This window comes from Sturnus vulgaris, chromosome 4, assembly GCF_052056855.1.
Source record: "Sturnus vulgaris isolate bStuVul1 chromosome 4, bStuVul1.hap1, whole genome shotgun sequence".
NCBI classification, from domain to species: domain Eukaryota; kingdom Metazoa; phylum Chordata; class Aves; order Passeriformes; family Sturnidae; genus Sturnus; species Sturnus vulgaris.
Genome location: NC_142246.1, coordinates 40728807 through 40754116, shown reverse-complemented (window position 1 = coordinate 40754116; position 25310 = coordinate 40728807). Strand labels below are relative to the sequence as shown.

Genomic DNA, 25310 nt, shown 5'->3' with positions numbered 1-25310 from the left:
GCTGTCTTATTATTTGGCTCAAAGTATAATGGATAGCTCAGTGACTTGGATTTTCCTTGTCTCTAATGTACTTTGTCAACTTGAGAAACAAGAGTTTACTAAATCCAGAGCAGTGCTTGTTGATTTTTAAAGAAATATGTGACTTTACTCCCTTGTTAGTTCCCATCCTGCAGGAAAGTAGTGCAATATTCATATGCATTTTAATTCTGTCCAAACCCCATAGCAAGATACTGAAGAGTTTTGGCATATTGCTTCACTAATGTTTGTCCTCAGATACATGTTTTTCTTAAATCTCTTATTATTTGCAACAATTTGGTGGTATTTTGCTGAACTCTGCATGAGTTAAAAAAGCTTCATAACTCAAAATTTTTATACTGCATTCTGAAGCCTCAGTGGTTTTCTTAAATAGTTGGTACTGGAAGAGAGTGAAGTGTGACATATATGATTTGAATTAATTTTGCTGTATATCTCCCTCAAATTGTAATGATGCTTTTTCTGCTCCACCTATAGCTTCCTGCAGATTTCACAAAGCTGCACCTTACTGACAGTCTCCACCCACAGGTGACCCACGTTTCATCTAGTCACTCAGGATGTAGCATCACTAGTGATTCAGGAAGCAGCAGCCTTTCTGATATCTACCAGGTAAGACTGGAAGGGATGTTGATGGGAGGTGCAATTGCCAGCAGTTTTGCATTTAATAGCTGAATGCCCTTGCTATTGCCTCTTGTCAGTTTTTATCTGAAGAAGTACTCAACAGAGACTTCAAAAAGCTGCTTTTTATTTGAATTGTAATGATTTCAGGCTTTAGATATGTTGGGTTCATAATGCAGAACCTATTCAGTGGGAAGAAACAAATATGGAGTAAACAGCCTATGCTGGCCTGCTGGAGGGGCATATTTCTATTTCCCTACCCTGTAAAAATGTGATGCCAGCCCCGAAGCAGTGCTTCCTCTCTTGGCCATCCTCAGAAAGGTGGGGAGGTTGAACTGGCATGGTTTTTAAAGTTATACTTCTGAGGTGGCTTCTTCTGGTAAAGCTCTGTGCTAGTCATTTGGAACAGCATGAGTTTAGAGAGACTCTGAAACTGATCCAGAGTTTAAATATAAATTGGAAAAAAAGTCTAAAGTTAAATAAAATGAGGAATTATGCATTTTTCACTTGATGTTTATGGTTCTTGCTATGTTGGAGGAGGATCTATCCTGATAGGGAAGTGTGCCAATTTGTTACTCTGAGAGGAAGGAATCAAATCCAGTTTAAATATATTTAAATATATTTCTATCAAAATAATAATAATAAAGTATGAGACTACTTCAACATGAAGTACTGTTAACTAGAAGAGGAATACTGGTTTTTTGAGATGCTTCTGAAATTGCAAATGTAGTCATTTAAACAACAGGAAAAGCATATCTACAAATACATAAAAGTTCAGCTGTAGTCACAATTGTAGAAGTTGTCTCTTTCAGGTGAATAAGCTTATAGGCTTCTTTTTGTGAAAGAAGATAGGCTCTAACGAGGTCACAGTTCAATTTAGACAGTAATTACAATAATGCAAAGGTTTGTTTTTGCAAAACTATCTAATTAGCTGAACACTTCACACATAGCATATGTCAGTCAAGTAAGTTTGTCAGGATTTCTTCTGAAGACAGGATTACTTTGCGACAGGATTTAGGTTTATAGTGTGAGAGTGAAGAAAATGTAAAATCAGTTTTATTCTTCTAGTCTTCTATAGATTTTCATTTCTTTCCTTACAAAGATTTCCACTCTAAGAGAAAAGCAACAAGTACTTCTAGAGACACAGCTGTAGGTGGCATGTTGTTACAGTCCTACAGTTACTGTTGAGATAAGTTGGAAGTACATTTTTTGCAAAGACTTTCAGCAAAACGTTCGTAACTGTGAAAAAGATAATTGAATTTCTGTGCAATTAAAAAAAAACCCAAACAACATAAAAAACCTAAAGGAACCTTAGAAAACTATTTCTCTATGTAGTTACCAACCTGACTCCTACTAGTTTCATTTGCAATGTTGGAATCAACATAATGGTTGGTTTTTGGAGAGAGTTAATGGTTTATTGAAGTATTTGTAAAGAGAAAATTTACTTCTTAAGTATTCTTTTAAACTGAATTTACAAACATAATGCCTAATCCATTCTTAAAAATATTATCCAGTTTCTTCAATTAATCTGCTGTTAATACCACAGTTAAAGGTAACTTGGCACAAATGTATCAAGAACTGTGTACTTGCACAATGTCAAAGTATGAATAATAACCTATGTCCATATCTACATCCATAAATATGACCATGTATTGTAGAGTGCAACCCAATGTTTTTGTCTTAATACATATACTTGAAGAAATGTTTATTAATTAAATGGTAAATTCAGGTGTGGAACCTGATCAGGTTCTTAAATTCTTGAATTTAACTTAATGGTACCAGGTATTGTTTGCCTTGATTTTTCAAACTATGGCTTATCATTAATTTCTGGCCACAGTTTCAGTCATAAAGAAATGTATTATAGCAGTGTTAGGCTAGGTTAAAGTACTGCCAAAAATACCCCAAAACCCCAAATCAAAATAAAATGGCTGTAATTTGAATCCTCTAGGGCCAAGTTAAGGATTAAAGAAAAGTGTTTTTTTTTTTAAACCAAGAGAGTGGATCAGTCATTCTCTCTCAATTGTTTGCCTTATAATTCTCTCCCAAGTATTTATTCAAAACCAATAAACCATAACCTAGTCATCAACATGTTTTTTATTTAATTCAAATTTGATAAGTCTTAGGTAAAGCTCATGATTATTGTTCCTTTTATTCTTATTTTCTGTATATAATGGCATTTTTCTGTTCAGTGGGGTGGACTTCTATTCATTATGGCTAAGTAAAAAGCAATGATTCAGAAAGATCATCATCTTGCCTTACAGTTGATAGAAAAAAAGTTTTAAAAATTAGTGTTATTTAGATTATTACTGTTGAAATCTGAGGTAATATGTCATGTTTTGCATCCCGTAAGTTTTAGTTCTGTAGCCTTAAGAGCAGCTGCTTCCACTGAAAATATGTTCATGGCCTTTTAAGATTTTTTTTTAATAAATCATGAAGCTGAATCTTCAGATGCTTTCAGCATTGAACTGAGAATACTTCTGTTTAAATATTAATGCCATATCTAAATTTGTTTGTCAAACATTGCACATGAAAGAACTTCTTTTAGGATAAGAAGTACTTACCAAAATAAAATCAACCTTTGTGTTTACCCCACCCAAGTTTCAAAAACACATCAGGTGCCAATTAATAAGGTCCTTAAATACTGTTGTTTTTATTTTAGGAAGTAAGTTCAAGTGATGAATTCTGTAGGGTGACTTGAGAGGAAGGGGATGCTGAATGTCAGTAGATTGCTTGTTGGCTTGTATTTGCCAAGAACAATTCCTTGCTTCTGTCTTTTTTTGAGTTGGCAAAGCAAATAATTCACTGCTGCTTCTCATGTATGGCTGCTTGGCTCTTGATTCCTAGGCTTAGTTAATGATTCTTAAATGAATACATATACCTGTTCCTATATGCTCCTAAATGCTTCCTATATTTGCTAAATATATTACCAGGTGATTGGAGAGTGAGGAAATCTAAGCTCATTAATGTGTTTTATTCCCCCTCCCTGTTTTGGGAAGCATTGTTGTGTTGGCTCAGCTCTTTGCCAGCCTTTCTTTGCCGTATCCTGTCCTCAGACTGGTGGCTTCCTGCCACACTTACATGCCCTCTGGTGCCTGCCCAGATACCACTGTCGGTACAGGAAACCAGGAACATCCTTTCTGAGACCCTCCCAGGATATGTGTATTGCTTGGAAATTTTCAAGATGTCAGCTTTGTTTTCTCGTGATTCTGATATGGTAGCTCCTAGAAGAAAGGTCCACCCTTCAGCAGCTCTTCCTGAGGGAGACCAGTCTTTTGTCTCTCAAACCAGAGAGCACATGCAGCTTGCCCTTTAGTCACTGTATGCAAAGTAGAGAGGATTTACCTTAAGATAAAGCCAGTCTTTCTGACTGTATCAGCTGCTGAAGTGCAGGGCTCTGGCTAATGCTAGAATAGCTGGAACAGCTCAGGTAAATTGTCCTGAACTGCCACTCCTGCCTTTTCAACAAAGCTCTCTGCAGTTCCTTATCACTCCTGTAAATACAGGGCCTCTTAATCTGCTCTGTAACTTCCAGAGTCCATGTTCTGTATGCCTTTGGTCTTGGCAGATGTTGCCCTGTTCTGAGAAGGAGGCAGTTATTGGCAGTAAGGGAGGACGCTGTTCCTGGTGTGTGTTGTCTGCACATTTCCATCTTTAGTGAGGAAAACTGCTCAGACTGACTCCTGTGACAGATGTAGGCTGCTGCTGTATTGTAAATTTCAGGGGTAGATAATGAAAGAACAAACATGGAGAGCACTGAAAATCTTGGACTTGAAGGAGTTTTAAGGTATTTCATGGACATTTGCACTCGTGTCAATGTAGTATGAAAAAATAACTTTAGATTGTGTATGATTTCTGTACGTGTAATAATTATAGTTGATTGTAGGACATATGATAACTATTTAATAAAAAAAACCATAGTTGCATAGATTGATTTTCATCCGAATTTATTGATATTACAAACTGTTGCTCAGTCATCTGAAAGCTAATTTAAAACAAAGCCCCAGACATGACTTCTCTCTGTGGAGACACTGAATCCAATGTTTCTATATGACGTGAGGGAATATTTCAAGGTAATGTGACTTCTGCAAGTCATTTCATGAGACAAGTGGAGCCAGTGTTCTTGGTGCCTTGTATCAGTATCAGCTTAAAAAGCAGAAAGTTAAAAGTGAGTAGTTTTGGTAATAGACGTTCTTATTTTAATTTTTTCAGTTTATTTTTTAGCCCTTAAATGACAGTGGTTGAAAAGTAATGTGGAGATGGTGTTTTTGAGCTGAGCATTGCTTCTTTCTTAATTAGCTTCATGGAATTGATGAACTGCACCAGGCAATGAACATATTTCTGGTTTGTGCAAGGAGTTTCTTCTAAGTCTTGATTTTTATTTTTTTTTTCCTTTTTGTCCCTGGTATTTTTTTCTTGTGTGCTTGGAGATTTTGATTGTTGATTTATGTGGTAACAATAGTTACAAGGGGAATTTAGTCTTCAAAATTATAAAAAGTTTCCTAAAGAAAATAATGAAAATATATATTTTTAAAAGTAAAGGTTAAAATAGTCTGTTTAAAATACTAAAAAAACAGTAGTTCGTGTGGTTACTTTTACAGGTTTTCTAGTTTTTTGTCTTTGTTGTCATCAATTGGAGGTTTTTCCCAAACCAGTGTAGAAAGAAAACCATGAAGGCCACTTAAAACAGAGCCAGTCATCTTGTAAGCAGCTCTCCAAGTCTTCCCACTTTCTTTCCCTTAGTAAGGGTGCGGTGTGTGTGATGAACCAGTTGTTTCACTGGAGTGAGAGTTGATTGTGTAGAGATTGCTCTTAACTACTTCTAATCTGTTTTCTCGAGAAACTCAAAAATTCACTGGAGGAGGAGGAAGTGAGGCAGTAAATGAAGTCATCTTCTTTAGCTGTTCATGTAGTCCATCACGTCTCTCATTATGCTCATCTTCATGGTGCCTCTAAAAAATGAAAGACCAGTAGGGTTGGGATTAACCAATTTCCTCTCCTGCCAGTCTGAAGTGACCAGAAGGGTCCACCATTTCCCCAGTCTGTCCAGTCTGACCTAGGGAGAATGAATGCTGTTTTTCTTTCCTTAATCCTTCCCTTTTTCCCCATGTCAGTCAAGGAACCAAAGTCTAACCAAGAACTTAGATAAGGCTTCTTTTAATTTACATATTTTCCCTGGTTATTGCACAGTATTTGTTTAATTAGCTGTTACCACTCAAATCTGGAAGTGTGTTTGGACTTCAAGATTCTCAGCAGTTGAAGCAACTAGTGTTTTTATTGGTGCAGTATTAACCTTTACAGCCACTGCTTAAAACTGGTCAGATTCTCCTTAGGTGTGAAATATGAAATACTCCTTCAACTCAGGCTTGAAAACGTCTGTCTTAGTCTCTTAACTCTCCTGTTGGTGATGTGACAAAATATTAGGCTGTCACTGTTATGAGATTGCTTTGAAGCTTCAAGAATTTTCTCCATGATTGGAAAGATGACATGAGAAATTTGCTATCGCAGTTGGTGTTCAAACTATGGAGAGACATAGTTTTGTACTTCAATGCTGGCTGCAACCAGCATTTTTCTTGAATGCAACCTGTTTAGATTTATTTAAGTGAAACTAATTTCTTATTGCCCACGAAGCAAAGTACAACATGCACCCGGGAATGGTAATTTTGAGGTGTATTTCATCCTTGATTACGTGCCCTGAGAAGATCTAAACCTCATGATTGGCTGTAGTACAAATTCTGTTGGATATTCATCTTGTGTTTGGGTTTTTGGTGGCTGAGGTTCATAAGGAATCCCCTATGCCCAAAGGAGCTCATGATTGCTTAGTAACCAAGGGTTCCTATGCAGGTATGTTTGGTTTTTCTCATACAGGAGGGGGTGCAAAAGCATTCAGAGTAGTTGGGTCATGAAATTTAATGTCTCAGCGAGAGGACCTTGAATACTTGATGTCATCCGTGCTGCAACTAAACCTAAAAAAGCTATTTACCATGTATAAACACAAGGATCCCTCGAGGTTTTCTTGGTTTTCTGGTTTGATTTTCTGGGTTGTTTTTTGTTTGTGGTTTCTTTGGGGGGAAGGGGGATGTTTGGTTTAGTTTTTGTTTTGTCATGCAAAAAGGCTACATTTGTCTTTCTTTGCCATCTTTTGCATGATCATAGCAATTTCAGAAAGTTTTTTGAAAACATGTATTTTTTTTTCCTCAAAAGGTGTTCTTAAAGGTGTCCTAAAGTAGCAAACTTTCTTATTACTTCGTGGATTGTTGCATTCAGTGCTGAGCTCCTTTGTTGCAATGATTTGAATTTTTTGATAGAAAGTTAGAAATAGTTGTTTTCTGTCCACCAATAACTTCAGTTGTAAAAAAACCTCAGAAAATGTAAATAGTGAATCATCTTTGGGCAATCTTTTAGCCTTTAGTAGTATTTCTAAAGTGTTTTCTGAGTCCAAAGTTACATTTAATTCAGTGCGAGAATTTGTTTTAAATAGCATCAACTCTTCTTGATAATAGAGCTTCAAGAGTTTTCCAGTTTTGTTTTATTGCTTTAAGACACTAAAATAACTTGTCTTTTAATAATCAGATGTTGTACAATAGGTGGAAGCTTCTTGTCTGTGTTAGCATTGTGTGACTAAATTGAGCTCTGCATTCATTTTGCTAACGTGCTTTTGAGAGAGCTTAATGTGAGCAGGTAGGAGGGGTGCTTGTTAGTGATGGGAAGGTTTGCAAAACTGACTGTGAATCAGTCCCACTGGCACTGGAATTGTCACTGTTGGAACTCTTCAGATTCTGACAGATAGGTGTCATAAGCTGTGTGTCTACTGACTCATCACCACTTTTTCCACCAGTCACTTTTGATGAAGGCTATTTTGAAAGAGTTGTTGCAACAGCTGTTTCAAATGTATCACACGGAACGTGCATGTTAAACGCAGTAAGACTGCTAATAAAAATACTGCTATCCATGCTATGTTTTGGGTTTTGTTTTGTTGCCATTAACATCTTTCCTTATCCTGGTTAAAAGTGAGCAGCATTTTTTCTTGACAAAAGCAAAACCAAAATAGCCACTAAATCCCCAAAACGAACAACAACAACTAAAAAAAACCCCAAGCCCAAATCACAAAGTGAGAATAATTTGAATATTGCATAGATGCTGCTATCATGCTTTTATATTACAATTATTTTATTATTTACAGTTACAAAGCTTGTGTTGTGCTGTAGGACAGAAGCATTTAAGACTCTCACTAGCTGCCTCCTGATCCATCTCCAGCCATATGCTGCTGTTCATGAGGTGGCTGTGTGAGTGGCATTAAAGTAACAGATGTCGGCCACAGATAGGGAGGCAGGAATAGGGGAGATGATTATACAAAATTACCAGTGCAATTTCTCTTACCTTCTCTGTGTTCAGAGAGTGACCTAGTTTTGTGGGTTGTCTTTTTTACCAGTCTGAGATAAACTGATGAAACAAGCTTTAGTAGGTGTGTTTGTCCCATGTATTATTTTTAAAGGAGACGTGAATGCATTGTGTGCTTCCAGGGTCTCAGAAACAAACCATACCTTTAAGGCCTGTGAAACTGGATTTCTCAAGCCATGGCTTAAAACTTGCTCATTAGAAGCTTGCATTTCCTTAAAAATTGTCATAGCTGAGCCTTGGCAGCTGCTGTGGTATTAAATCAGGTTCTGAGAAAAAGCAGCTGTATCAGCCATGACAGACAAATGTTTGTGGGATTTATTAAAGTGTCCAGTTTTCAAACTGAATCATTAAAATATATTTAACTTTAGGTGCTGTACCAATGACATCAAGCTATATCTGGACTACGTTTTTATTCATTTTAATACAATTTAAAGGAGGTTAAGTTTGACAGATATTCTGGGTACTCCATCTGTGGTGTTTAAGCAATGACTTTGTGTTTTTTCTGGATCTGTAAATTCTTAGGCAGTTTATCAGCAAATGAAAGCCATGTTTAACTAAGTTCAACTGGAATTGTAAAAGAAAAATATGATCCTAGGTGACTGAGAGATAGCAAAATTCCTGTAGCATTTTGGTGCTGTTCTTATTTGATGTTGTTCTTATTTCTTATTTGAACTGTCTGTTTAAAATTACATTGCTTTCCTAAGTGTCTGAAAACGTAAATTTGGGGTGAGCACAGAAATTGTCAAATGAACTGTTTATTGAAAAAAATTATATTCAGCTAACAGTCCAAGACATTGTTGCTTGAAATGTAACAGCCTTCAATCTCCTGAAGACCCACAGATTAAATAATGTCTGTTGAATCTTTTGGGTGTGTGACTGATTGAAACAAATATTAACAGTCCTGTTTAAACACAGTGGGTTTTGATTGATCAATTGTTGGTTGTTTTGAAAAGATATATATAAAGAAAAAAGCAATATAAAAATATTGAATAAGTTTGAGTAATCTGCTAGATGATAGAATTCATCTCTGTACATTTAACCAGAAAACTGCAGCAGTAAAGAACACATTTGAATGTTTTTTAATTGTTTATGCATTAATTAGGCTACAGAAAGTGAGGCTGGTGATATGGATCTCAGTGGATTGCCAGAGACAGCAGTGGATTCTGAAGATGATGATGATGAAGAAGACATTGAAAGGGCATCCGATCCTTTAATGAGCAGGGATATTGTTAGAGACTGCTTGGAGAAAGACCCAATAGACAGGACAGATGATGACATTGGTAAGTAAAATATTGTCAAACATGTTCTTATTCACCTCCAAAAATTTACTTTTTGAGCTTGCAGTTTTATTTTAATCATGGGCCTTTGTAGTTGGTGAGTTTAGTGTTTGTTATTATTGGTTTTTTTTATATAAGTATATATAATGTGAACAAATACAACCAAAGAACAGGAAAATACATATAGTATGGGTGAAACCTATTACTTGCTGCCCCTTTTGATCTCAAGCTTCAGCTTCTAATTGATATCAGAACAGGTTTATGAAGGAAACGTTGAAAACTGGAAAACAGAACCTTGGCAAAGGTGACATTAATGTCAACACTGCTTCTCACAGTATATTTTTAATTGTCAGTTGTGACATTATGACTTGACATTCGTTGCAAACATTGGAGTCTTTAAAACCTTAACATAAGTGTGCATCTAATCAAACTAATTTTCTATGTTATCATAAAAGTAAACACATAGAAAGCAAAGCAGAACTATAATCCAAATTTTAATCTCATCTGTTTTATTGGGTGAGATATTTTTCTTTTATTGAAGTATGACTAAATGATGATTAAGGTTGATTATCGGATGATTAAGAGACTAGAGCATCTCTTATGCAAGGAAGGTCTTAGAGAGCTTGGAGCTGTTTAGCCTGGAGAAGACTCAGGGGATCTCATTGATGTATACAAATACCCTGGGGTGAGGGTGTAAAAGATGATGGAGCTTTGTCTGTGGTGCCCAGGGGAGGAAAAAGGGCACAAATTAAAACACGGGAGGCTCCATCAGAGCACTAGGAAATGTTGGGTTTTTTTTACTGTTACTGAGCACTGGGAGAGGTTGTCCAGAGAGGTGTTAGTATTCCTCCTTGAAGATGTTCAAAAGATGTTTGGATGTGTTCCTGGGCAGCTGGCTGTAGGTGGCTCTGCCTGAGCAGGCAGATTTGACCGGATGACTTCTGGAAGTCCCTTTTAACCACAACCTTTCTGTGATTTAGAGTAAAAAAAAACTTAGGGAAAAGATGGGGTTCTATTCAACTCTTTCAGTAGACATTTTAGATCAAACTGGATGCAAAAAATTTTTTAGAGCATATAATCACTTGGCAGGACTGCTAAAATTGAGTTTTGTGTTTATGAACAGTATAAAAAATGAAAATACAGGAAGTTCACCATTGAGTACAAGTGCAGCTCAAGTGCATGTAGAAGACAGAGCAGCAGCACCTTTAAGACAGTAATCATGTCTGGTCCATCTGAGAGGAACTTTCTGAAACCACCAGACAGTGATCAAGTACAATTTACTGTTAAGCCTGGCCTGGGAGGGGGTGGTTTTACCAAAAAACTTGTTCAGTTTTGTGAAATTTGTCTTGCTGGGTTTTATATAGTCCCATTCTAGTGAAATTATTGCCCTGACTGGAGTATTAAAAATATCATTGGTTGGATTCAGAGCTCTTGGGTTACATTACAATTCTTCCATTATGCTGACTTTTACTTTGCAGGGTTTCTATTGATGATATGACCAGCCAGACAAAATACCCAGTAATTAAAACAGGCCACTGTACATGATTTATTAGTATACAGAAACGATTGTGCAGCATTTTAGCTTAAGCAGCCCTCAGGCATCTTACTGAAGAACTGTCTTTACTGTGCTTTGTTGTTTTGACATGCACGACTCAGTGGGCTTTTTCTCCTTCAGAACAACTACTGGAATTCATGCATCAATTGCCTGCTTTTGCCAACATGACAATGTCAGTGCGGAGAGAGCTCTGTGCTGTAATGGTGTTTGCAGTTGTGGAGAGAGCAGGAACTATTGTACTAAACGATGGGGAAGAGGTCAGTAGAAGTTGCTTTTGACTCTCCTATTACACCAAATATCCCAGATTCCACATAATTATGGTCCTCTTTTGTTAATTAAAAGAAAAAAATAAAGGCAACGTTCAGGTAAATCAGACCTCTTGTTGTTCTGGATTTTCTGAAAGCTTTTGGTTAAGCACTCACACATATCTTAAGCAGTAAAAACAGAAGTAAACATTCTCTGTACTGTACAAGATGCTTTCTGCCTATTAGAGCTCATGTGGGGAGTTTATTTCAGTACTCAAGTGCTGTTTCTTGCAGTTATCGCTTAATAGTAAAGATAAACTTAAGATCCTCGTTTTCTTGAGCTGAAAATAGCTGTATATTTAAGGAAAATGAGTTTGTAAATTTTTTAATAGGTGTTAAAAAATAACTTTTGCTTTAGAATAGTTGTGAGAGTTGTATTTATAAAGTATGATACTACAAAGTTAAGTATCATGTATCCTGCAATATTTGATTTGTAGCTGGATTCCTGGTCAGTCATTTTGAATGGCTCTGTGGAGGTGACATACCCTGATGGAAGAACAGAGATACTGTGCATGGGGAACAGTTTTGGTGTTTCCCCCACCATGGAAAAGGAATACATGAAAGGAGTGATGAGAACCAAAGTGGATGACTGCCAGGTAGAGTGTCTGTGGTATATGCAAATTCACACCCAGATAGGTGTAGTGCAACTCAATAATGAGACCCGGTTTTATTTTAAATATGTAAAATCTACAGTGGGTAACTCTTGACAATAGTTGGGCAGTATGGCTCCTGCATACCCCCAGTCTGGGAAATGGAGTTATCTTTATCTCAGTAAGGGATCATTTTGGATGAGGATGTTTGTCTACATGCTTTTTCCAGAATGTGAGGGTCACTAGCCTCTTCCATAAATCCATTGCTTCCAATGTTCCTTAGTAGGATCTCAAGGTCCATTAGCTATAACAGGCTCCTTTACTTCTGCAGCTATTCTTTCTTACTCAACTCAGCTACTGAATATCAGAGTAATACAGACTTTATCTTCCATAGTTTGAGTGAAAGATCTAATTTTGGCTAATCTGACATTTCAAGGAAAAAGCCTTGATGTTTGCTGCAGTATAAGCAGTCAGATGTAAAGAATGCTTTTCATAGCATAAAATTACTGACTGAATCTGGTTATGTGGTTGCTATTTGCTTATTGCCATCCAGAAAATAATAGCGCAGCTGTGGGTGAATTAAGCAATTTGCTTGGTCCTGATGGCTAATTAGCTTCAAGTAGATGACCTTTGAAAGGGATGTAAATGTGTGTTAATAGAATCACCTGGTTTAGCTTGCCCATCTAACTCCCAAAATGTGCATAAATGGTTTCTTGTTAGGGTAACGTTTTCAACAAACTCAAACTGTGGGACTTCTGTTTCAGCTACTACTGGAAAAAAAGAAATGGTGTGTAAATGAATTTAAAGATAAAATACTGTCTCTGATTCTTGTGCCCTTGTCCTAAGTATGTACATGAAGATTTAACAACTTTTCAATCAGAAGCACTGTTCCTCTCAGTTAAATCGCCAAGTTCTTACAATAAGGCAGTTTAATCTTGCCCCCCAAAAGAGACGCGTGTATAACAATTTGTGCACTATACGGTCTTTTTCTAATTTGTTACTGTTGGCCTTAATTAATATTTGCATAGTGTAAGTATTACGAATATTCCTAAGATATTTATTCTTGCACTTATTCTTGGCTGAACCGATAATTGTAGAAAATAATTTTCCTGTTGTATGCTTTAAGCCAGAAGTAATTCGTTTCTTTGTGCCTGCACTCATTAATTAAATAAATGTTACTTTTCTTAATCATTTACTTCAATAAAATAGATATAAAAAAATGAAGATTATTTTCCAAAACAATAGGCGCAAAAAATAAAAGCTAGGTTTTCGCTTAATCCTTCTGAACACCACAAAAAAGCTTTTTTGTAAGGGAAAAAGGACTGGCTATGATACTGGACTTCGTCTTCAGCAGTGGGGAGGTCAAAGCAGCTGAACAAAAATGGCTGAGAATACTAAACCATATTGCTCTGATGGATCTTGGTCTCTTCTAGCTGCAGGACTGTAGTGCCAGTACTGTGCCTGTCTGTTCATCTGCTTGCTGCAGCTGAACTGTGGGAAAGACAAATTTGGCTCACTGCAGGTTGAGAAGCTACTTTATCTTGTCTGTTTATAGAGTACTTGCACCTTAAGTCTAAATGTTTTTCTGAAGATTTTCCCTTTTAATACTGGTGCGCGATGATTCTTTCCAGTTTGTTTGTATAGCCCAGCAAGATTATTGCCGCATCCTCAATCAAGTGGAAAAGAACATGCAGAAGGTAGAAGAGGAAGGGGAGATTGTGATGGTGAAGGAGCACAGGGAGCTTGACCGCACTGGAACAAGAAAAGGTCACATTGTCATCAAGGTAAAACGGAAAGAGTCTCTTGAAAAAGTCTGCGTTCTGTAAACCTCTTAACTTGGCAAGTTAGGTACAGGATTAGTTGAGAGCTATTGTAGAAGTAAATATTTGAAAACAGACTGTTAATACTTCTAGATTTTTTTAATAATTATGCATGTTGACAACTAGGTGATTTCTGTAGAGATTAATTTTTTTTTTTTTACTTATCACAGTGGTCAAGCTGTTATGTTTACTTAGGTCATCAGTTAATGGATGGCAGTATTCTTTCTAGTGTGACGAGTCTTCAGTATTTGACAAGAAAACAAATTTGCATGTGTTGAAAATGTGTTAATAACTATGATTCTTTTCAATTTTTTGTTTTCAATAGGGAACAGCTGAAAGGTTAACAATGCATTTGGTGGAAGAGCACTCTGTGGTAGACCCAACATTTATAGAAGACTTTCTGTTGACATATAGGACCTTTCTTTCCAGCCCAATGGAAGTGGGCAAGAAGTTGTTGGAGTGGTTCAATGACCCCAGCCTCAGGGATAAGGTGAAAATCTCCTGAATCATATACTGCTACTATCTGCATTGGAAAAAACCTAATGAGAATAAAATATGCTTTGAGAGAATGACTAAAATCAGTAAGACACAAATAGCTGGTGATGACATATTTTAATGGCAGAATATATGGCTAAAACTAAGAACATTTTTTTCCTTTTTTTATTTAAATAGTGCTGTGCTCATGCAAGGTAAATTGCCCATGTTTTACCTTGATGTGTTTTTAAAGCTTAGTTGCTTGCAGGTACAGGAAGCTTTTTTTTCCCAATAGAGAGTATTTTTATTTAATATAATTCACTAGAATTTTATTGTATCTCCAAGTTTGAGCATATAACTAAATTCTATGTTTTCTGTATGTAATGCTAGTTAGTAAAGTTTGGCAAATGTGATTTTTAAAAAGGAGAATAAAAAATTCATGCATTGTTAGGAATTTGTTGTGCTTTATGTAGCATTAAAAATAAAGCCACCAAGCCCAACCCAAATGCAAGAAAGCAATCAGATATGTTTTTCCCTAAACAAAATTGCCGTGATAGAAGAATAAGGCATATCCAGTTTTGGCACACTGGGCATTGAGGCTTTATTGTGCTTCAAACTGTATTGCTTTATTTTCTCTTGTATGCAGCTTTTTCTTATGTAAAAAAAATTCTAAAAATTTCCAGTTGCCCTTTCCTTTTTGCAAATTTGAAACCATGGGAATTATATTAGTACAGTGAAAGAGAAATTTGGTTTTCAGCTTTTATTTAAACCTGGGTATTTCTTCCAGAAATGTTAGTATAGCTGTGCCTTGAAGGAAGGATCTTATATTTGACAGAAGATAGGCTTTGCAGCTAATACTGTTTGGAGCTATAATACTGGAGTTCATCTTTAAAGTTATTTTTCTTGTCCTCCAATGGACGATCCCTTCAGCCTCTAAAAAGCATCAGCCAGCACAGTTGCTTGTATCAATCTGAACGCAGAACAGGTCTTTGTTCTGGTGCTCAATAATCAACCTTTTCTGAGCTCCAGTAGCACTGGCAGAAAGGCAAGAGGCAGAGAACAGCCTGGGACAAGTGGAGATAAGCAAGTAGGTAATAAGGAATCTGGAAGATTTTGGCTCTTTTGTACTGGGTGGTGATAGGCAGGCAGTAAGGGAAGCGAAGGGGGTGAGTAAAACTTCCTGGGGACGATCAGTACTCAGGAGTATTCAGAGTGGGACACTGGACATCCAGCCTTAGTGATGATTTTGCCCTGCAGCAGGTTACTTGATTTTACAGCTTTAATCCTCTTTTAATGCTGTTCCTGATTTGTGACACAAGTAATGGCATTCCTCTGGAAGTCAGTGTTCAGCTCTTCCCAGCTCCGTGTCCTTTGGGTGTAGATGAGGAAGTAGCAACTTTAAAAGCAGCCTTGACAGTGAAGCTGTCACTGTGGTAATTTAAAATACATTGCGTGGTAGAGCTTGTAACTTCTCAGACAATTTTAATAATCTGCAATTACCCTAAATTTAACCAGACATTGTCTGGATCTTCCAGTGTCATCCACAGTAATGAAAAATATCAAAGCTGTTTAACAGGAATGAAGTTCATCTTCAATGTCAAAGGTGCAGAAATCTCAAGTATTTTCCTGCAGCTGGGAGCTGCAGCACACAGAGATGGAGAGTTGCCTTCAGTTAGAATCTGAACTTGAGGAGTTCTGAAGTACTTGATTCGTTTGGTTGTTAATTTCAGGAGTTCTTCTGAATTAGTTTCCTTTCTGGGGTAAAAGGAAAGCTACTTAGAAACTTTGAGAGTGGCAGAGATTGGTTTTGCATGCTTGGTGTCAGACCTTTAGCACATGAGGCTGCAGAGGTTTGGAACACAAATAATGGACACGAGTTAGCACTAGCTCATTAAAATTTGTGTGAGACTTTGTTCTAATGCTCTGTGTTTTGAAATGTATAGATACTTATCCCTACTGATTTACTTTCCCAGCATAAAAGAAGAAATGCAGCTGTATTTTTAGAGGTTGCATTGAGTGGTACAACTCTTTTGGATTCAGCAACTTTTTAAAAATAGCATAAATCAATATTAATTCAAGACACCAAAAGAGTTTTGTTTTGTCAGGACAAGTGCTGCTGATGTTCCAGGTCAAATCACATACCAAAAGAGAGAATATTACAGTAAAAGCCATGTAGTTTTTAAAAACGCAGCTCTTATTTTGTGGCTTTATCTTCATTAGTATTGATTAATAGTATTCCTTTAGATTTTTTCCTAAGAAACTGTAAAATACCAGCTAAGATTCTTCTTGGCTTCATCATCAAAATTGCTTGGGGGTGTAGCTGGTAGGGGGGAAAAAAAGGAGGAATAAATTGAAAGATTGACTCTAAGAAAAGGAATTGCTGGTTTTGCTGTTAAAACCTCTTCCCTGCTTGCAGTAGCTTGTTTTTCCTGCCTCTCTAAACATACAGTAGCTCTTTTACAGAGGTAAATGCCAAATGAAGTTAATGGTAGCACATCTGAAGACTTAGGAGATTCAAGAGCCAATATTAAGCCATATCATAAGCTTTATGATCATGTGCTTGGAGAACTAAGCAGATTTGGAAATGTACATGAACAGGAAATTGTTATAAGTCAGAAATGGATCTACCTTGTTGCCTTCTACCTGTGTGCACTATTCCCTACTTAAACAAATTTTACACAGCCAGTGTTTTCTGACTCATAGTATTTATTATGAAATACAGCATACAATTGATTATACAAGTGAAAACAATTTTAATACTTATTTGTTTCTATTCTCCTGATAAATAATTGCATATAAGTGAAGTTTGATTTGGATGTATGTATATATGCATATATATTATTTAAGATTCCAATGGAAATTTACAGGGCCTTTAATGACCAGTATTTTTAAAGTACTTGGCAGTAGTGTTGTTTGAGTCTTCCAGCAAAATATTTATAATATTGATGAATTTTCAGGTTACACGGGTAGTATTGTTGTGGGTGAACAATCACTTCAATGATTTTGAAGGAGATCCTGCTATGACTCGATTTCTGGAAGAATTTGAGAACAATTTGGAGAGGGAGGTAAGAGTGATGGCTTCTTTCTGACTTGAGGTAACAGGGAGTAGCCAGGCTGTTGTTATATATAACTTACTATGCTTTTCTCTTATAGAAAATGGGTGGACATTTGAGGCTGTTAAATATTGCTTGTGCTGCTAAAGCTAAACGAAGATTGATAACCTTAACAAAGCCATCTCGAGAAGCCCCTTTGCCTTTTATCTTGCTGGGAGGGTCAGAAAAGGGATTTGGAATCTTTGTTGACAGTGTAGATTTTGGAAGCAAAGCTACAGAAGCAGGCTTGAAACGTGGAGATCAGGTATGTAATTTTAAAATGTGTCCCTTCATTACCCCTCCCCCATTTTTTTTGTTTCCTTTCTCTTCACTACATAAACATTTTTCAAACTTGTTCGAATTTTAGATATTGGAAGTCAATGGTCAAAACTTTGAAAACATTCAGCTGACAAAAGCCATGGAAATCCTTAGAAATAACACTCATCTGTCTATCACTGTGAAAACCAATTTATTTGGTAAGTTTGTCTGCATTGTTCATTCTAGTTTTGATAGAGACCTAAATTATTTTTTTTAATCGTCTAAAATAATTTTGTTTTAATCTCTTTTGTACTGGAGGGGATAGAAAAAGGAAACATGAAGGTCCTAAAATACCTTGGTTCGTAATTGCAAAGAAAAATTTATGAGTAGGGTTTTATATGAAGTGATTTCCCTCTCACAAGTGTATGTTTCTGGATTAAGAGGAGCTATTGTGACCGTGTAGCTCAAACTTTAAAAACATGCTTTATATATAACGTTTGGTTCTCTGTCAAGAAAGAAGTCTCTTCAGGCGTTTCAGCTGATCAGTGGTCTTACTCTGTCTGCTGAATTTACTCGTGGTTTTTCAGCCCACTCTCGAGTGTAACAAGCTCAAGGCTATTACCACCTTTCCTGCCATTTAGGTGAAAAGATTCTCGCTACCCTCTGTATTTGCTCTCTACGTATTTCTCTCTACACAAGTACTAAAGTACACATGGAGGAATCCTTACACAGCTCAGGACCTCAATTAGCATCATAAGTAATTAACAGATTAGAGTTTTGGTTTGATTTTTTTTACCACTGAATACTTGGATTCCTTACACAATTTAGTGATGTGTTCCATGAGTATCTCTTTCAGGATCAGGTTCTTCATCACAAGTAAGTAGGGCAGAATAATTACCACAGCATGTCACTGCACTAACTGAAGTTCTAGTTTGCCTAGGTTATTTCCAAAAGTCATTGATCTGTTTCCTGGGGATTATTATTTTTTTAAATTTTGCTTTGCAATAAAGATTCTAATATTTCAGTTGTTTCTAATAATTAAGACAGTTCTTAATATATCTGCATATGCTTATTTAGCTGGATATTCTTATTTCTCTATGTATAAATTCTGTAACCATCCTTCTCACACTGGGTGTTTGAATCTCATGTGTTGCTTTACTATGTTAAAGATTAAACCTGATTTCTTTCGTTCTTCAGAAGTTGTGTTTTTCTAATTTTTTCTATCTCGTGGCTCCACTGCCAGTACTAAAATCAGATTACAGTATGGTCCCAGAGCAGTTAATTTCTGTGTATTGCATGAAGAATTCCTCTTCCACAAATCCCAAAAGGAAAGTTTCCTCTTTTCAACACCATCTTGTTATCTGTACCTAATTTCTCTTTCCAGTCTCCAAACCATATTCAGCAGAACAGTTATTGTTGGGATTACTCTTCTCCACTTTTGTGTTTTATTTCAAGCTTTTGAAGTATCTTGGTAATTTGTTGTACCTCTAGATACTAGAGACGATTAAGGACAAAATTAATAAGTAACAGTAAAACATAGCCCCTAATGCTCATCCATCATTAATTGCCCTTATTCCTATATTTTTGTACAGTTCCTTAGTTTTAATTATCACTTTTCATTTATTATTACAAATGAACTCATCAGAGGATTTTTCTGTTTTTCTATGGAGAGTTCCTTTAACACTCAGAATACATGACTTGCTCTCCAGTTCGGTTTTGTTTGATTTATTTAAATAGATCAGCATTTTTTAGGCTCAAATTTGCAGTAGAACTAACTTAGAAATTTATCAGATACTTCTGCCTCAGAGATGACTCTTTCCTAGGAAACTGAGAGAAAATGAATGTTTTTTTGGTATGTCTGGTGGATGGATACAACAGCCCTGTCAAACATCCAAGGTGTCTTGGTAGTCTCCTGCTTTATTTTCCTTATGACTTTGCTGCTGTTTCCCTGCTGATTTTTTTGATCCTGTTGATAATAACTCTTGCCTGTCTGAACACTTTTGTTGCTTCCTCTCTGTTTAAACATTCCTTCTCGTTTGCTTTTTTCTATCTCACTTTTGTCTCATGTGCTCTTTTTATACATGCTGCTATTCTACCGAAACCTTGATCCTTAGGCTGAAAAGTCAAATTCCTTCTGTTGATACCGTTTGTGTAATCATGTGGTCACCTGTGTATTTCTCTTCTAGGCTGGGCCAATTAACTGTTTTTCTTATTCATACTACAGAAAATGAATGTCATTTTTAAAAGCAAAAATGTTTTTCAATATTTTATACCTAAATTAATTTAATGCTGGAATTGACAGAATATCCTAATACTTTTTAAAATTATTAATATTAAACTGGTCTGGTGCACAGAGCTTGCTTTTACATTTTTGTCCTTTTTCTTCCCTCCCTTTTCCTGTCTTGTGCAGTTTTTAAAGAACTCTTAACACGGTTGTCAGAGGAAAAAAGAAATGGTGCTCCCCACCTGCCTAAAATTGGTGATATTAAAAAGGCGAGTCGTTATTCCATCCCTGACCTTGCTGTTGATGTGGAGCAGGTAATAGGATTAGAAAAAGTAAATAAGAAAAGTAAAGCCAACACAGTTGGAGGAAGAAACAAGTTAAAGAAGATACTTGACAAGACTCGAATCAGTATTCTGCCTCAGAAACCATACAAGTGAGTTTATTTCTTCCTAAATATTTCCTCCGCATTAAGAATTTCTAATGAACTTACAGTTTGTGTATATACTTTTCTATTTATTAATACAAATATTGCTTACATATGAAAAAATGCTAGGAAAAAAATGCTCTGAATATTTGAACAAGCATAGACTAACAGTGCAGCTCCTGGCATCAATTTGGATGTATTTTGTTTCTCATAGATAAAGTAAAGGCACAAATACTTTGTCATTTCCTGTTTTCTTTTAAGAGGACTGCTAATTGAAATTATTTCAGAATAATTCTGCAAGCAGGTCACTTGCAAAGGATTGATATGAACTCTTATTTCAATATGTCCACATTCCAGTGTTCTATAAGAATTTCTATGTACTGCTGTAATGGAGACCAGGGTTAAAGTTTTAACTTGGGTTCTTTGATAGAATTGTGGGGTTTTTTTTAATGAAAGCTAGATATGCTGATATATCTGATGGCATATTCTATGAATACATTTTAGAAATAGAGTTCAGAGAATTGCTGGCAACAATAGAAGAGTGAATTTTATATGATCTTATGGGAACCTGATTCTTGGACAATGCAGGTGATATCAGTGGGGAAGAAATGGGTTGTAGAGGGTAGCTGTGTGATCAATGTTTTCTCTTGCATTTTTCTTTCCTGTGTCCCACTAAGGAAGAAACTATTCCGTGTAAATTAAAAAAAAAGACTGTGCTGAAAATGCGGGACTTTTTTTCCTGCTATTACTTAAAGTTTGCTTAATGCAAACTGTTAGCTAATGCCTACTAAATGAAAACTGTTCTGAAACCTTATATATAGAATGTTAGTAATAGAATGATTAAATATAAATTATTATATCTAAATAATGGATATTTCTTAAGTTGATGGCAGTACCTTTCAATAGAGGAGAATCTGTAAATCCTCTTTTTGTGTTGCTTGTCTTTAGCATGTTTTCCTTTATTTAACTGGTCTTGCATGTTTGTTTCTCTGATAAACTGTGCATAGTTAGGTCTGTTTTTCTGCATTGGTCACTATGGTTCATAGCATTTGCATAAAATTTTCATGTTGGTTTTTCTTTTTTTCCCCCCTCTATTTTCTTTCATTTTTACACCTTTTCTCTGCAGGGACCTCTTTGGGTAAGATTCAGGAAAACTTGACCTATTTTATTTTCTTTTTGCTAGCTCTACTTTCTGTGTTATATATAGCAGTTTGTCTGCAAAGCCTGTTGACATTCAGTTGTTTTTGTCTGCACAATTTCTGCATAGAGACCTGTAGCTATAGACTTTAGTGTTTGTGCTTTTCTTTCCCCTATTGTGTAGAAGCATCAATCTCATTCTTCCTTTTAATTACTGGTGTTGGACTTTACCTAATCTCACGTTTCTGCATATAAGAAAATCAAGAGGGGTGAAAAAGCTGATTTACTCTTTAGTTGAAGTAGGCATTTAAAGATTTCATGACTCAGCTTGCTTAAGAGGTGAAACTGTCCACTGTTTTTTGAGTGTGAAGGTTGCAGAAGGCTCCAGTGACTCAAGGATGTACCCAGACAAAACCAATCTTTAAACTAGAATTGGGTTGCTCTTAAAGGGAGCTTGTCTGCTTCATTAGACATTAAATCAGTATCAAAGATGAATCAGTTTGAGCAGGAGATAATGCCTTCCTTCAGTCTTGCTGCTTGGTCCAATAAGGTTAAATGACTTCCCAAACTGAGCAAACAGCACCATTTCCTCTGCACCTATGGGGAAATCTTCACTGTCTGTAAGAAGTGAAGGGTTCCGGGTACACCCTCCACTGGAGCTCTTTGTTTACGTTTCTGACAGAGTGGTTTGGTGGTCTGTAGCCTCAGTTGGTCGACTAAAGGATTAAACACAATCAATCCTCACCTCCCTCTCTAGTGAAGTTCTGCCTGGTCCATAGTGCAGCATCCAGACAAAGCAGCCTCTGTCTCTCCTCTCTGCAGCCTTGCAGTGGCATGCACGGGGTTTTGTGTTCTGAGGAAAGAAGCATTCAGATACTTCTGCCATTTCATTATCCCTGTGTGTCATTCAGCAGGAAAGTTACTTCTTAGTTAATGTGCTATCTCCCTACATGGCAGATGCATATAGAAAGCAATAGAAATACTGTTTCCTTAAAACTACAATCTCCTTTCATTAGCATGATAAAATATTTTACCTAACAGTAGTTTTTCATGGGACCTGGATTTTTTTTTTTAGTGTTGCTCTTTTTATCTGATATTTTTAAGGTACATTACTTATTTGCATAAGTTAGAACTCACTCAGATTCTAAGTTTTTAAAAAAGAGTGGACTGAGTGTAAAGTAAATGATTTCTAATTTCTTATATAAATACTTAAACTCGAGCACAATTTTAGACTTTTTTTTGCTTTTAAACCTAACATTTTCAGAGGTGATCCACTTTACTGAAGCTGCTTCGGTCATGATGCACAGAATAGGTCTAAAATTATATAAAACTGGCAAACTGCAAAAGGAATGCATAATGCAGGTGAAACTATAAGATTCACATGTCTATTGATTTGAATTTAGAGAAAATACTGCTGTTGGCACACTTAGAAAATCTGTTATATAGTAGTTTAGAACCACTAGAAGGCGTCTTGAAGTACAAGGGCTGCAAGGGTTTTTGTTTACTTTCTTTTTTTTTTTTAATGTGGAGTGATTCCTAATTCAAAGATGTGGTATTGATAGCTGGCAATTTTTTTGGTTGGAGTGAAAGATTTATTTGCTTGTGGCTTAGCATAAAGGTGCTGTGTGCTGAGTAGGTCATCATTACTTGTCACAGTATTTTGTGCTTGACATGGAAGTACAAAAATACAAATGTTCAGATTCACCTTAACTTCTGATTAAGACAGAATCCTAAAAATTTTTCAATGGACTTGAGTAGTTCTGTCATTCTCATGGCTTGAGGTTTACATTTCATAAAAGTGTTCTAGTAATACAGAGTTACCTTATTTTTTAAAAGCAAAACAATGAGAAAACCCAAACACAACATAGAGAGATACCATACATTGCCTTCTCAAAAGCAGTAGTGTCCATACCATTAAAAATGTGTCTTTAGTACTCAGATACTGTTCTAGCTTTTCAGACTACTGTTCAATTCATAGCTCTTAAAGAAGTGGTACAAGAGTGTACTGTGTAGATTTATTCACTGGTAAGCACAAAAGGATATTGGTGCTGTAATAGCTATCAGGGTAATTATCTAGACTTTTATTACTTCTGTTTAGGTTTTCTGAGGATGGATAGAGCACTAAGACAAAGGCTTAAGTGCCCAACATTAGAGTACAAGTGGTCATTTGTGTTGCATCATTTAATTTACTAGACTGACTTAGTTGTAACATTTGCAGTGAAGTCTAAATTCTGGTTTATGCTTTACTTAAGTGTGTAGATACAGATTTAGATGTGCTTGGCTTTTAGAAAGGCCATGCCTATACTTGCTGCATTTTTAATGCTTTTCACTTTCTTTAATGATTGCTATTCAGCATTTTACACCCTCTGAGTATTTTATTAAGAGTTTTCATCTGTATATTTAGAGAAAAGTTCAATGACTGTCTCCAGCTCTACATCCTGTGGCTGGTGTTCTGCATCAGTTTATTATGAACTCAAAAGCAATAAGCAAATCAGTGCCTGCTTTAATATGGTATTATGTCATATAATAATATGTCTCTGATCCATCTAGCACTACTGACCTCCTGTGGGACCCTGCCTTACACAATTCACCTTTATCACAGAATACTTTATTTACAGCTATCAGGTTTGGAGAGGATACATACAGCACCCAAGTGTGGCTGTTTAGCTTAGCCTTACATGGTATCACTTCAGTCATATTGAGTGAAGAGAGACTCAGAAAAGTGATACAGGGTGGGAAAACCAAATGATCTCAAATGATCCTCTCTTATCTGTCTGTTGGAAGATCTTATATAGTATGGCTACAATACATTACAAATATAGTTGAAAATCCTGTCTGTGATAGCATAAAAAAATCTTTGAAGTCCAGGCCTGAAAGCAACACTGAGGGGATAGCAGTATTACTCAAAGTTTGGGTGATGGGGTGGTGCAAGAATGATGAGGTCTGTACCACCTTTTCAATGAACATCTTGGCCAAAATCATTTAAAAAAAGGAGCCTAGCAAATCTTCAGAACTTAGTGCTGAGGATCTTGTGGCAGTGTGAGCAAGCAAATCGAGTCACTCTGAGTGGACTGTTGACAAAGCAAGTCCTGTTGTCTGGAGAACTTTGACTTCTAAATAGCAATTGCTATACTAACAATTGAAAGTATGAAAATGCAGCAATAGAAACATCACTGAACCCCTGTAGTGTAGCCAAGCTCAGAATGTCTGTCAGTCCTGATTTTATTTCTTTCTGGATGCAGTGACATTGGAATTGGCCAGTCTCAGGATGACAGCATTGTGGGACTGAGGCAAACAAAGCACATTCCTCCTGCTTTACCTGTCAGTGGAACCCTGTCATCCAGTAATCCCGACCTGCTGCAGTCTCATCACCGCATCTTAGACTTTAATACTACTCCAGGTAAGGATCATTTTTTTATTGTTGTTCTTGACCTTTTAATTTCTTTTCATAGTTCAAGTTTTTTGTGTAGATTTGTAGAGTCTGAAGAGACATGTGAGTTTTTGTTAACTGTTTGCTGTCACACACAAATTAGTCACATATTCATGCATTAGGATTTATTACATCTGCTACAATATACTTTACCCACATATAATAGATGTCTGTTTTTCATGCATGCTGTATACAGAGCGCTTCTTACTGACTGAATATTCTTCGTTTTGCTTGGTATTTTATCATTTGCCTTCATGGATCATTGGTTTTCAAATAGCATAGCAGATCATTAGCTTATAGTAAAGGGAAAGGATGTTGGATTGGGATAGAAGACAGGTATTTCAGTCTTTTTCTGAACAGACTTATTTAATTTGTACTACATTTGTAAGGGACAGAGTTTCAAAGTTTCTTGTTAGTCACCCTGCCCTACGGCTGTACGCCAAATTCTTTGAATATAAAAATCCCTTTCTGAAATAGATAAAAAATGAACACATTTAGAGAGGATCAAAGCACAGGGGTGAGGGAGGGAGAAACAGGGGAAGAGCATGAGAAACTTGAGAGCCTTATCTTTTAAGAACAGTTTATCTGGAACTCCTGGTAGGGTTGGGATTTGGGCTCTTATCTGGCTGCAGGAAGGTTCTTAGTGGGAAACCTTTCCTGAGTTAAGTATCCAAA

General features: G+C 36.3%; 1 protein-coding gene across 9 annotated transcripts in view; it reads left to right on the top strand.

Annotated features, from left to right (window-relative positions):
* RAPGEF2 (Rap guanine nucleotide exchange factor 2) overlaps positions 1-25310 on the top strand; it is a 184710-nt gene that overhangs the window by 137743 nt on the left and 21657 nt on the right. For 8 of the 9 annotated variants that reach the window (XM_014883658.2, XM_088163649.1, XM_088163648.1 and 5 more), the window contains 11 exons: positions 511-642; positions 9152-9329; positions 11002-11138; positions 11624-11782; positions 13408-13560; positions 13922-14086; positions 17028-17135; positions 17224-17427; positions 17530-17638; positions 19831-20077; positions 24448-24605. In XM_014883658.2, coding sequence (XP_014739144.2) covers positions 511-642; positions 9152-9329; positions 11002-11138; positions 11624-11782; positions 13408-13560; positions 13922-14086; positions 17028-17135; positions 17224-17427; positions 17530-17638; positions 19831-20077; positions 24448-24605 — 1750 coding nt within the window. The remainder of the gene's footprint in view (positions 1-510; positions 643-9151; positions 9330-11001; positions 11139-11623; positions 11783-13407; positions 13561-13921; positions 14087-17027; positions 17136-17223; positions 17428-17529; positions 17639-19830; positions 20078-24447; positions 24606-25310) is intronic. The other variant, XM_014883662.2, reaches the window with a different exon arrangement.